General features: G+C 34.2%; 1 protein-coding gene across 1 annotated transcript in view; it reads left to right on the plus strand.

The window, feature by feature from the left end:
* Nucleotides 1-13,055, plus strand: part of HSPA4L (heat shock protein family A (Hsp70) member 4 like) — a 46,666-nt gene that overhangs the window by 24,611 nt on the left and 9,000 nt on the right. Inside the window, exons 11-14 of the mRNA XM_045799022.2 lie at nt 1,431-1,564; nt 3,458-3,657; nt 8,723-8,821; nt 9,982-10,119. Coding sequence (XP_045654978.1) covers nt 1,431-1,564; nt 3,458-3,657; nt 8,723-8,821; nt 9,982-10,119 — 571 coding nt within the window. The remainder of the gene's footprint in view (nt 1-1,430; nt 1,565-3,457; nt 3,658-8,722; nt 8,822-9,981; nt 10,120-13,055) is intronic.

The raw sequence follows: 13,055 nt of genomic DNA on the forward strand, positions 1-13,055 counted from the left end.
CGGCTCAGGGCATGATCCCGGCGTTATGGGATCGAGCCCCACATCAGGCTCCTCTGCTATGAGCCTGCTTCTTCCTCTCCCACTTCCCCTGCTTGTGTTCCCTCTCTCGCTGGCTGTCTCTATCTCTGTCAAATAAATAAATAAAATCTTTAAAAAAATAAAAAAATAAAATAAAAAAGATAAAGTTAATTTCAGTTAAAGATACAGTGATCCAGAAAAAATTATAAGAAACATGTGGGGAGTTAAGTAAATCTATCCTAGTGATTATAATAAGAAAGTAAAAGATAATATTGATTCTTGAAAACTAGGATAGAGGGAAAGGTCCATGAATATGAGATTTGCAAACCTTGCATAATGAATAGGGTGATGGTATAGTATTATAGAGTGAGTTTCTGGGCCACTATAAACAATAGTTGTAAGCCATTTCCGTTAAACTATTTAAGACTGGGAATTGTTGGGGCGCCTGGGTGGCACAGCAGTTAAGCGTCTGCCTTTGGCTCAGGGCGTGATCCGGGCGTTATGGGATCGAGCCCCACATCAGGCTCCTCCGCTAGGAGCCTGCTTCCTCTCCCACTCCTGCTTGTGTTCCCTCTCTCGCTGGCTGTCTCTATCTCTGTTGAATAAATAAATAAAATCTTTAAAAAAAAAGAAAAAGACTGGGAATTGTTATGTGGGTTTATAAAACTTCCTGTACTGGAGAAGAGGAACTACTAGGACATTATTACATCAGGTGAAAAAATTGGAATATGGATTGTATGTTAAAGTATTAGGGTAAATTTATAAAGTTTACAGCTGTACTGTGGTTATGGTAGAGAATATCCCTGTTAGGAAATACACAGTGAAGTACCCAGGCATAAAGGGCCGTAATGTAGGTAACACCCTCCACTGGTTTGGAAAAAATATACATGTACACAGAGTGTGCACTTACGTGATGAAACAAATGGAATAAAATGCTGACAATCCTAGTAAAAGTAAAAGTAAATCTAGGTAAAAGATATACAGGTGTTCCTTGTTCCTTGTGCTGTTTTATTTTTGCTCCTTTCTGTCAGTTTGAAATTAGTTTCAAATAAGTTTTTTTAAGGAGCTAGAAATAAATAAGGGTTACATATGACAAGTATTTTGAATAAGATTTGGTCCACATATGTGAGCAAAAAACTACTTCCTGTATATTGGCCTAAAATATACCTAATCTCAGTTAATTTTTTTTTTTAGTAGGATAGAATTGTCTGTTACTATGACAGAGATTCTAAAAGCTTTGAGCCATAAACCTATCAAATTGCATGTTCATAGCAAAACCAGTAATTCTTTTTCTTTACATTTCTGGTTAGTGGTCTTTACAGTTGCTGCTTTTGAATTAGGAATGATGTGGATTCTGTAATTAGATAATTAGACAACTTTCTGTTTGAACTGTTTTCCCACTCCCATTTTAGGGAATGTGAAGTATTCTGTAAGAATCATCCTGCCCCATTTTCAAAAGTCATTACTTTCCACAAGAAGGAACCATTTGAACTAGAAGCATTTTATACTAATTTACATGAAGTGCCTTATCCCGATCCAAGAATTGGTAAGAGAACTCAGGAAAAAAATTTCACACACTTTTGCCTTTTGTAAATATATTTTTGAATCAAGGAAATAAGTAAATTGGTATTTGAGCTAAGTTAGCACTGAAAGATATTCATACTTTTTTCTAAACATGCACTGCTCACAATTTATCCTGGAATAACAGCAGGTTTGAGTATTTTTAATTCATTTTGACTTCTCTATTTAAAATGTTCTGTAATTTGCCTGAAAGGTTTGGGTGAGGGTCATTTTTTATGGAAAAACTCCTTAATCAGTAAGTTGGAATTGTGCTGCCAGACTATTTAAACTTCGGTTCCTAGGCAACAACTAGGATGCATATCGTTGGATTAATACAAAAGTGAGAATTTGGGACTGTGATAACTGTTTAGCTGAGTAATCTTTTTTAGAGATCTAAAAGTATGATTTTTATAACATTTAAGAGAAGGAATAATTTATAATTCTTTAAATTTTCTGTTTGTATTGCTTTTGTTGGTAGACTAAAAAGACTATCTCAAATACATTATTTAAAGCAGTAGAAATAAATTATGGAAGGTGGAATTAGTTTGCCAGGGCTTCTGTAACAAAGTACCACAAACTGAGTGTCTTAAACAGAATTTGTTTTAGAGATCTAAAAGTATGATTTTTATAACATTTAAGAGAAGGAATAATTTATAATTCTTTAAATTTTCTGTTTGTATTGCTTTTGTTGGTAGACTAAAAAGACTATCTCAAATACATTATTTAAAGCAGTAGAAATAAATTATGGAAGGTGGAATTAGTTTGCCAGGGCTTCTGTAACAAAGTACCACAAACTGAGTGTCTTAAACAGAATTTGTTGTCTCCAATTCTAGAAGCTAGAAGTAGGAAATATAGTGTTGACAGGATTCCTTCTGAGGGCTTTGAGGAAAGGATCGGTTGCAGGCTTCTGTCCTTGGTTGGTAGATGGCCATCTTCATGTTCACATGACATTCTCCCTATATGTGTATGTCTCCAAATAAGGACACCAGTCATTGGATTAGAACCCACCCTGATAATGTCATTTTAACCTGATTACCTCTGCTAAGACCCTGTCTACCAAGTAAGGTTACCATCTGAGGTACTTGAGAGTAGGACTTCATATTAATTTGAGGGTGAGGGTCTCAATTCAACCTATAACAAAGGTCAACCAAATTTTTTACTTCTCAGTTTTTCTGCCTAGTATCCTCTCTCTACTATGGATATCATTACATATTACGGATTTTTAAAAATAAAACAGCAGAGGGGCACCCGGCTGGCTCAGTCGGAAGAGCGTGTGTGAATCTTAATCTTGGGGTTGTGAGTTCAAACCCCACGTTGGGTGTAGAGATTACCTAAAAATAAGATCTTTAAAAAAATAATAAAAATAGTTTCTTAAAGTGAGAAGTTAATATGATCTCTGTAGGTATTAGTGACTGAATAACTTAGCAATTTTGCTATAGGGTGAAATTTTTTAAAATTGCTTTATTTGTGAATTACCAAGATAGTTATGGTTTGCAAAACTTACAGCGAAAGGATAATGTCCATTTTGTTTCCAAACTCAGAAATTGAATTTTGTTATTTTGGTTTTAGAGTAACAATATTATAAAATACTTAAAAGCTATATTGCCTTGAGTCAAATTGTCCTTCCTTGAAATTCCAACTTACCTTTGTCCTAGCACTGATGATTTTCAGCAGGCTGCTTAACCCTTCTAAGTCTTAAATATTAGGTTTATTAAGATATTTAAAAAGGTGTCTAGGGTCAATGGATTTTCCACAGTAATTATTCTGGATATAATTTACGATTATTTGCCATCATCTAAAAAATAACAGTCAAAATTATTGAATGAATAAGTTAATAATTGGAGGCCCATGTACTGACGGAAGCTCTTTTTTCCTTAAGGGAGCTTCACTATTCAGAATGTTTTTCCTCAGTCTGATGGTGATAGTTCCAAAGTGAAGGTTAAAGTTCGTGTTAACATCCATGGAATCTTCAGTGTGGCCAGTGCATCAGTAATTGAGAAGCAGAATGTGGAAGGGGATCACAGTGATGCTGCTATGGAGACAGAAGCTTCATTTAAGAATGAAAGCAAAGATGATGTGGTATGTAGAAAACCTATTGCAAGGTTCCTCTGATAAATATTTAGTTTCTTAATCAAAACTGATACCTTAATAGTTGAAAATATTAATCTCTGAGGTTTTATTGTAGGAATCAATATACACTTTTTTAAATAAAAGCATCAAAGAATGATTTTTTAAGTATAATTTTAAATGCTGTACATCTTTCACATTTTAAAATCTTCAGAGGTTTTGCATCATTAATAACCTTATATCGAACACATGTATGTTTGGAGTCATCTTTCCTAAATTCTTATTTATTTCCATTAAAAACATGTATTATGGCTAGCTTTTTAGCTTACAGATAAAACCATTCAGATTGATACATTTTGAACTATACATGTTACCTTTTTTTAGATAAAGTACATGCTTAATAAAGAATTGTTCTGGGTTTAGGGATTATATGTGGCGTGTGAACATAAGAGTGTGCTGTACATTCAGTAACATTAATACAGATTTTAGACAGTTTATTTCCTTAGGAAAGTTACCTGACCCTAACACTATATTTACTCTTAGAATACTAAGTCTTGCAGGACTTGTAGGAGAACATGATGTATTCCATTACACAAAGGTTTCATCTTTTTGTATGTATACCATTTATGAGTTATTTTTAATGGCATATTAGATTTTTTTGGTTCCAATCATAATTGGAGATCTGCCCTAGATTTTTTGTGTATTTGTGTATATTAAGAATGGATTTTGGGGGTGCCTGGGTGACACAGTTGGTTGGGTATCCAACTCTTGATTTCGGCTCAGATTGTGATCTCAGGGTTGTGAGATCAAGTCCTATGTTGGAGAGTCTGCTTGAGATTCTCTCTCCCTCTGCCCCTCCTGCTCATGTGCTCTCTTTCTCTCAAATAGAAGAATAAATATTTAAAGAAAAAAAATGGATTTTGTATTGTTAAATTTCAAGACTGTCTCTCCCTTTTGTGAAGTTTGTCTTTTTGTCTGTTTTTATTAATAATTACTCTAAAATCTTCCTCGTTGATCAGAATTCTACTCGTTAAAGTACCCATTTAGGGATCATGGCATTTTCTTTCATTCTTCTTCCCATGTATTATTTTGCTATTACATCCTTCCTTGAATTGAGATGAAAAGAAAAGTGCTAATCTGTTAGTAAAGAGTGTCAATTTTTTATAATTAATGTAAGAATGATAGGTGGAAGAGTTTTCTTTTTTTTGAAAAGTTTTCTTGGTTGTAGTTCACAATAATTTAAGTCAGACATGTAAATTTAATCCATTAAGATTTATTTTTGCTAATATTGAGAGCACTCTGTATGCCTTTAGGATGAATTTTTCATAAGCATTTCAGTTTTCTTCACCTCTTTTTCTTAAAAGTCTCTGTTGAGACCTTTAGTTTTCTCTATATAGCGAATCCTAGGCACTAAAAACAATAATATGGCACCCATTTTTCTGCCACCTTTAGCATTTCTTATTTGCTGCTTTTGTCTGTGGGTTTGAAAGAATGATCTGGATGTGGACTTAAAGGATTCATCTGTGAATAAAGGATATGAAGTTATGACATCTGCTGTGGCCATTCAAGAGACTTATTTGCCTACCAGGAGTGTTTTGGCTTATAGGAAGGAACATTTCCAAGTAGTTGATGTTCCCATATAAGAGATTTCTTCTAGATAAGTAAGATGTTCCTGAATATTCTTTCTACAACATATATAATCAAGAGAAAAAGAAAGTTTAACATTATGGATCATATCCTTGGCATTTTTGGCAAGCACATTCCACATATATTACCTCCTTTTAAATCCCTACCATAGCTGGATATAATAGGTGTTGAATAAATTTAGTTTATTTCTGAATCCTTGCTAACAAGTGGTGATGGTTGAGTATCCTGTGTAGAAAACATCCTGTATGCTGTATTTCTTAATGGTTTTCTCTAGGATTTTTTTTCTTTAATTCTGTATCCAGAAGTTTAAAAGCTAAGGCCTACATACCATTATAGTCGTTTCTCCCTTCCTCCCAAAAAATGTGAACCAAATCAGAGTAGACTTTGGAATTTAATTGTTTCAATTTTAGAGGAGAAAGTAAGAGGGTAATAAGTTCTTTTTACTCTTCCCTGCCTGCTGACACTATTGGTTCTGACATAAACCCAGTAAGCAACAGGAGTCTTTTTTTTTTTTTTTTTTTTGCTTTTGCTTTTGCTTTTGCCTGAGTCGATTTATGAAAGATTATTTTATGGTCCTCTTGTTTCTTTTTTCATTAAAAACTAAGACAGCTTTGATTTTCCTGAAAAAAATCATAACAGATTGCAGACTTTTCTTCAATATGAAGATGTCTCAAAATTAAATTGATACTTCTAGGTATATATTACTATACGCTCATACTAAGAAGTTATCACAGCTTAGGCTTTATCACAAAACCAGAGATCAGAAAGACTATATGCTATTTATTATATTAATATGCTTTGATTTTACTATTCCCCAATTGTTGGCCACTTTTCCCAAAATATCTGATTACTTATATGTACCAGGCACTGTTTTAGGCTCTGAAGATCCAGTGGTAAGCAAGGAAGAAAAGGTCTCCATCTATCTGTAACTTACCTTCTAGTGGGAAAGGACAAGCTGGAAGCAACAAGATACCATATAAATATAAAGGGAATTAATGGGGGTGGGGAATGCATAGTGGAAATTATGTGATAGTGATGAGGAAAGCCACCTGTGAGGAAGGAACAGGTAAGCCAGCCTGAAAGATGCAAGAGCAGTTTGAAGGTAAGTTGTGGGTAGGTGTCTGGGCAGAGTGAGTAACAAGCATAAAGCCACTGAGGAAGAAAGCCCTTTTTTGTTGTAACAAATGCAAGGGTAGCTGATATATGAGATATAGGAGTGGAGAAGGTGAGGAAAGTGGCAAGAAAAAATATTAAGGTAGATCAAGGGACAGAGCCAGTAAAGCCTTTATATAGTTCACGATAATGATTCTGGATTTTATTCTTTTTTTTTTTTTAAGATTTACTTATTTATTTTAGAGAGCTTAAGCTAGAGGGGCAGAGGGAGAGAGAATCTCAAGCAGACTCTGCACTGAGTGTGGAGCCTGATGTGGGTCTTGATCTCATGACCCTGAGATCAAAACCTGAGCTGAAACCAAGACTTGGATGCTTAACCAGCTGTACCACCCAGGCACCCCTGGATTTCATTCTTAAGTGCTTTTTATTCAGCAAATAACTAGAAGCACTGGAATGTGTGTTTGGATATAGCAGGGAACAGAAAAATGATCTCAACCCTCATGCAATTTAAAATCTGTCAGAGAAGCCAGAATCTAGAAGCACTTCTTTTAATTTCCCCTCTATAGATAATATTTGTATGAACCTTCTCAAATCATTTCAAAAGGTTAACACATTATTCTCAAATCAATTGTAAGCTGTACAATTTTCCACTTTTTTAATATATCTGAAATTGGGGTAGGCCTTGCAAATGATCATATCTTCTACTTACTGTTGCCAATGGCAATAATCATGATACAGTTCTCATCACCTGTACATGTGTGAATTTGGTTGCTATTCCCGGTGACATGACTAGGCAGTTGTATCCCCTTGACATTTCTGTCAACAAACTGTTTTAAAGACCATTCGTGGAAGGAATTCAAGTCCTGGTTGTTGTCTGAAGATAATCTGCTGACTCCTTTTGGTATGATAAAGAAAACACCATCATAAAACTTGCAGAATAGGTATCAGTGGCTTATAAGAAAATATTAAGAGACCATACTGGAACAACTTTTAAACAAATGCTGGGTCACTGATGCTTTTGATTGCACAGAGGACAATATTGTGTAGAAAAATACTCAACAACTTGAATAAACTGATTCTGAATGTGAGGCTTTAGAAATACCTTAACTGCTTTATATGATTTATCTTTTAGAGATATATACATGTTAGAAGAGCTTTCAATAAGTATCAAGTAGAAATGCTAACTGATCAAGCATTTTGGCCACTTAACTGGCAACATTTTTTTTCTTAGTGTTATATGAAATAGAGTTAAGTGTATTTGTGTCTTCCTACATTACACCAACTCACCACTATTATCACTTTTTTCACCTTTTTTCAGAGTGGGGGAAATTGTATAGTTAGAAGTTGGCTCGGGGGGTGGGGGGTGGAAGATCAGAAATAATTGACTTTCTAAAAAATTTTTTTAAAGATTTATTAATTTATTAGAGAGCAGGAGGAGGGGCAGAGGGAGAGAGAGAAACAGACAGAATCCACAAGCAGACTTCCCAACATGGGTCTTGGTCCCAGGACCCTGAGATCATGACCTGAGTCAGCACTTACTCCACTGAACCACCCAGGTTCCCCAGAGATAATTGGCCTTTTAACTGCAAAGAACACTGGTGTAAATGATCTGCTAATTTATTTTTCTCTTTGGCACAAATAAGCATTTATTCATGATAGCCTTCTGGGTATTTTATATTTACTTAACTCCAAATATATAAGAAGACTTAAATTATTCTGATTCCTGAATTTCAAGCTTTCTTCTTTTGAGGAGGGTGATCATAAATAAGGTTAAGAAAGACCAGAAAAATCTATTACTTTTTTAACAGTCTTATTGGGTGAAAGTTTATCCTTTACACATTAAAAAATCTTTGAAGTTTACATTGTAATAATTTGGAGCCATCTACTTTGACAGTTTTGATGTATTGAGTATTTTACTATATTTAAAAAAATATAATGACCTTATGTAATACACGTATTTTGTATCTTTCTCATTTTCCCACATTAAGTTCTTTATAAACATTTTTCAGGTCAAGTTTAATGTTCTCTTTTTTGTAAGCTTATGTTTGTGAATTTTGATTGGCGAATTTAACTTGAACAGTTTTTTGTTTCTTTTGCAGTTATTTAACCACAGCTGAATGAAACAGTTTATTAGCATCAAATCTTTTTCTTTTACGTGTTAATCTATTTATTTGTAGTTACTCTCATTTGAGAAACAATCTTCTATTTTACAATGTTCACACACTACAAAGCAGTTTTGAACACTAAGATGCTGTTTATTAAAAAAAAATAGAATAAGGAAGACACTCATATTATCAATTACATATTTTCTATCCAGGATAAAATGCAAGTTGACCAAGAAGAAGAAGGACATCAAAAATGTCATGCTGAACACACCCCAGAAGAGGAAATAGATCATACAGGAACCAAAACAAAGGTGTGTTTTACTATTTTTGTGGTTGTGTCTTTTTGAGATTGATATTTTAAATCTTAGTACTCTGGAAAAGTATAGAAGCATAAAGCCAGAATAAATACAATTCGATGAGTTATTATAGAGGATTTTTAAAAGAATGAACCCTAACAATATAAGTAAAATTATCTTTTTGGTAGGAAAAAGAAGGTGCATTTTTCAGTAATTTTTTGTCTCATTAAAAACTATATAATCCCAGAAAAATAAGAAATGCAGTAAGCTAAATGAAGAAAACTTAATTTAGCAGTAACTTCACGTCTCAAAATTAACCACTCTAAGCATTTTGCCACATATCATAAAATATTTTCTTTTGTGCAGAAATAAATATTTTTGAAGGTGTGACTTTCAAGGATGACTCTTTTATTGAAAGTCATTATTTTACTGAGATAGTCGTTGCCAATAACGGAGAGACCCAGACCCAATCATCCAGATGAATGTGGCTGCAGCTCTAAATACCGCCTTCAACAGTTTTTTTCTAACCTGAACAGAATTTAATCTGTATTGGTTAGTTGTGTAGATTTTTTTCAGGGATTATAAAGATTTTGTTTCAAATCCTGGGCACTCCAGTAATTTAGAAACCGAAACCTGTTTTTCTGGATTTTTAATTTTACTTGATATTTTTTGCTTTAATTGTTTAAACAGCTTGAGATATAGCTTACATACCATATAGTCCACCCATTTAAGTGTACAATTCAGTGGTTTTTAATATACTCACAGAGTTTTGCAACTATTACTACAAACATTTTTATAGCGTTTTTATCACCCAGGAACTGCCTGTTTTCCAGAACGGTTTCGATATTTTATAATCTTGTTAGCATTGTGAAGGTTCCAATTTCTCCACATCCTCACCAATTCTTATTATTTTCCTTTTTTTCATTATAGTTGTCCCTAATGGGTGTGAAGTGGCATCTCATTGTGGCTTTAATTTGCATTTCCATTCTGGTATTTTTTTATGTAGAAAACTTAGTGTACACAGAATATAAAATACTATCCATATTAAAGTAGTATTAAGTATAGTAGATGGTAAAAGTCTCAATTTTACTTCTTTGTTTAATCTGAAATCACTTGTAAATGTATTCTTAAGCTGGTTTTAGAAATTTATACTTCTCTTGCATTTCTCTTTGCAGTCAGCTCCCTCAGACAAACAAGATCGATTAAATCAGACTATTAAAAAAGGAAAAGTCAAGAGTATTGATCTGCCTATTCAGAGTAGCCTGTGTAGACAACTGGGCCAAGATCTTCTCAACAGCTACATTGAAAATGAGGTATATAAATCTGAGTTGATGTTGAAATAAGTGGTAGTATATTCTGAAATTTTTGTTGAAGTCAGTTATTATTACCCCCCCCCCCAATTTGGGGATCTAGTCCATAACTCCTAAGGAATTATTAAATCATTGAACTACTTTATTTTAGACAAAATACTAAGCTATAATAATGTCATGTACAGTGTAGCTTTTATCAGAGTTATGTGAAGAAGATGTATTATCTCCACTATAAAGAAAGACCACTCTAATACTAAGGATTCTTACCTCCTGTTACTCTGTCTTAACAGTAACACCCAGCAGACATTGTATGGGGAAGTATTAGCAGCTCCCCTCTTCTAATGTGTTCTTCTTAAAGATAAGGCTCTATTCAGAATGTTTTCTGGCTTCCCTTTAATACTGCTTAAGACCTGTTCTCATTCTTGAAGTTTTCTTTACATGTCTGTGTGTCTAATTTTATAGTCTCTTGAGGGAAGAGACTGTTTCTTGACTAGCAGTTGTATAAGAAGTAATTTTATTTTTAAAACTTTTATTTAAGTAGTTGTAATTTCTACAGGCTTGGCTAGTATTAGAGAACGTCAGTTTTCTTTGAAGCACCCCATATTCTCCCGACTGGTGCACATTATTCTAGGAATTTCTTCAAGAGATTTTGATTTTACAGTGCTTGCTCTTTTTAGTACTTTCCTATATTGTCTATTCATTAAGTATTAAAGGCTGCATTTTAGGTGAAGTAAGCATTCCTGGAGACCATGAGTAATTCAGAATTTGTTTTGGACAAATTAATTTTCCCAAAGGAATAAATTGTAAGCAAGCGCTGCTGTGGTGTATTTTGTGTATACAATTTTTCTTAAGGTTTTAAACGTCTCACTATTTTAAATTCCAAATGTCAGTGCACTATAGTCTTCTGTTTAAAATACTGTGTTTCTGTTAAATTGAAAATTTTCTTCAGGTATTACAATCCTCAGATTTTTATTTCTTTGCTTTGTAACAATAATCATATTTGCTAACCTTTTAAAACACGCTGATATCTTATTTAATCCTCAAAACAAACCTGTGAAGTATAGGTACTGTTAGAGATTTGTTTTACAGATGAAGAAACAGGAACAGGTAGACTAAATCATACAAGGCCAGAGAGTAACCTTTGAGTGGGATCTCGGTAGTCTGTCTCCAGAGCTTAAGATCACAACCACTGTATTATATCCCCTTCCAAACTAAAATTTATTCAGCATGAGTTATGTGCTAGGCACTACACTAAAATTTTATGCAAATTATGTGAATCTCACTAACAGCCCTAAACAGATAGATAGTTGTATTCTCTCTGTTTTAGGGTAAGAAAACTGAGGCTTATGGGGCGCCTGGGTGGCACAGCGGTTAAGCGTCTGCCTTCGGCTCTGGGCGTGATCCCGGCATTCTGGGATCGAGCCCCACATCAGGCTCTTCTGCTATGGGCCTGCTTCTTCCTCTCCCACTCCCCCTGCTTGTGTTCCCTTTCTCGCTGGCTGTCTCTATCTCTGTCAAAAAAATAAAATCTTTAAAAAAAAAAAACAAAAAACAAAACTGAGGCTTAGAGAGGTTCATTGACCTTCCTGTGATCTCAAAGCTAGTAAGTGGGGAGCCAAGGAATTGAACCCGAGTATGTACAATGACATAGTCTATGTGGGGTTTTTAAAATAGCTTTATTGGGGTGCCTGGGTGGCTCCGTAGTGAAGCGTCTGCCCTCAACTCAGGGCATGATCCTGGCATTCTGGGATCGAGCCCCACATCAGGCTCCTCCACTGGGAGCCTGCTTCTTCCTCTCCCACTCCCCCTGCTTGTGTTCCCTCTCTCGCTGGCTGTCTCTCTCTCTGTCAAATAAATAAATAAAATCTTATAAATAAATAAAATACAATAGCTTTATTGAGATATAATTCACATACAATACAGTTTACCCATTTAAAGTGTACAGTTCGGTGGCTTTTGGAATATTATACATTACTAATCTTTTAAATTGTAGTAGAATGTATATAACAAAATTTGCCATTTTGATTAAATGTACAACAATTCAGTGGCATTGTTACATTTACAATTTTGTGAATTGTCACCACTGCCTCTTTCTAAAACGTTTTCATAACCCCAGAAAGTCTGTAATTATTAATAACTCACCATTCTTCTCTTCCCCCAACCCCCAATAAACTCTAGCCACTTTCTGTCTCTGGATTTGCCTGTTCTAGATAAATCATATGAATGTAATCATACAATATTTGTCCTTTTGTGTCTGGTTTAGTACACTTAGCATAATGTTTTCAGAGTTCATCCATGTTGTAACGTGTATCAGAACTTTATACCTTTTTATAATAGAATAATATTTCATTGGAGATATTTGTACATTTTATCCATTCATCTGTTAATGGACAACTGAGTTGTTTCCGCCTTTTGGCTATTGTGAATAATGCTTTAGTGGGCATACAGATATCTGTTTCGAGTTCCTGTTTTCAGTTCCTTTGGTTATTAACACCTAGGAGTAAAATTGTTGTCATATTGTAATTCTTTATGTAGCTTTTTGAGGAACCACTAAACTGTTTTACATAACAGCTACAGCATTTTACATTCCCAATAGCAATATGCAAGCATTAAAAATTCTCCACATCCTCATCAACATTTTCCATTTCTTATAATCCATTTCTTTGATTGTAGTCATTCTAAGTAGATATGAGGAGTTTTTGGTTTGCATTTCCCTAATGCATATTCTCTTTTTTAAAATTGAAGTCTAGTTCATACACAGTCTTTTTTAAAATTGAAGTCTAGTTCATACACAGTGTTACTTTAGTATCGGGTATATAGCATAGTGATAAACCAGTCTATACATCATGGTATGCTCACAAGTATAGCTGTCATCTCTCACTGTACACTATTATTATACCATTGACTGTATTCCCTGTGCTGTACCTTTTATCCCCATG

This window comes from Ursus americanus, chromosome 13 (genome assembly GCF_024610735.1).
Source record: "Ursus americanus isolate L20-20 chromosome 13, mUrsAme1.1.p, whole genome shotgun sequence".
Classification (NCBI taxonomy): Eukaryota; Metazoa; Chordata; class Mammalia; order Carnivora; family Ursidae; genus Ursus; species Ursus americanus.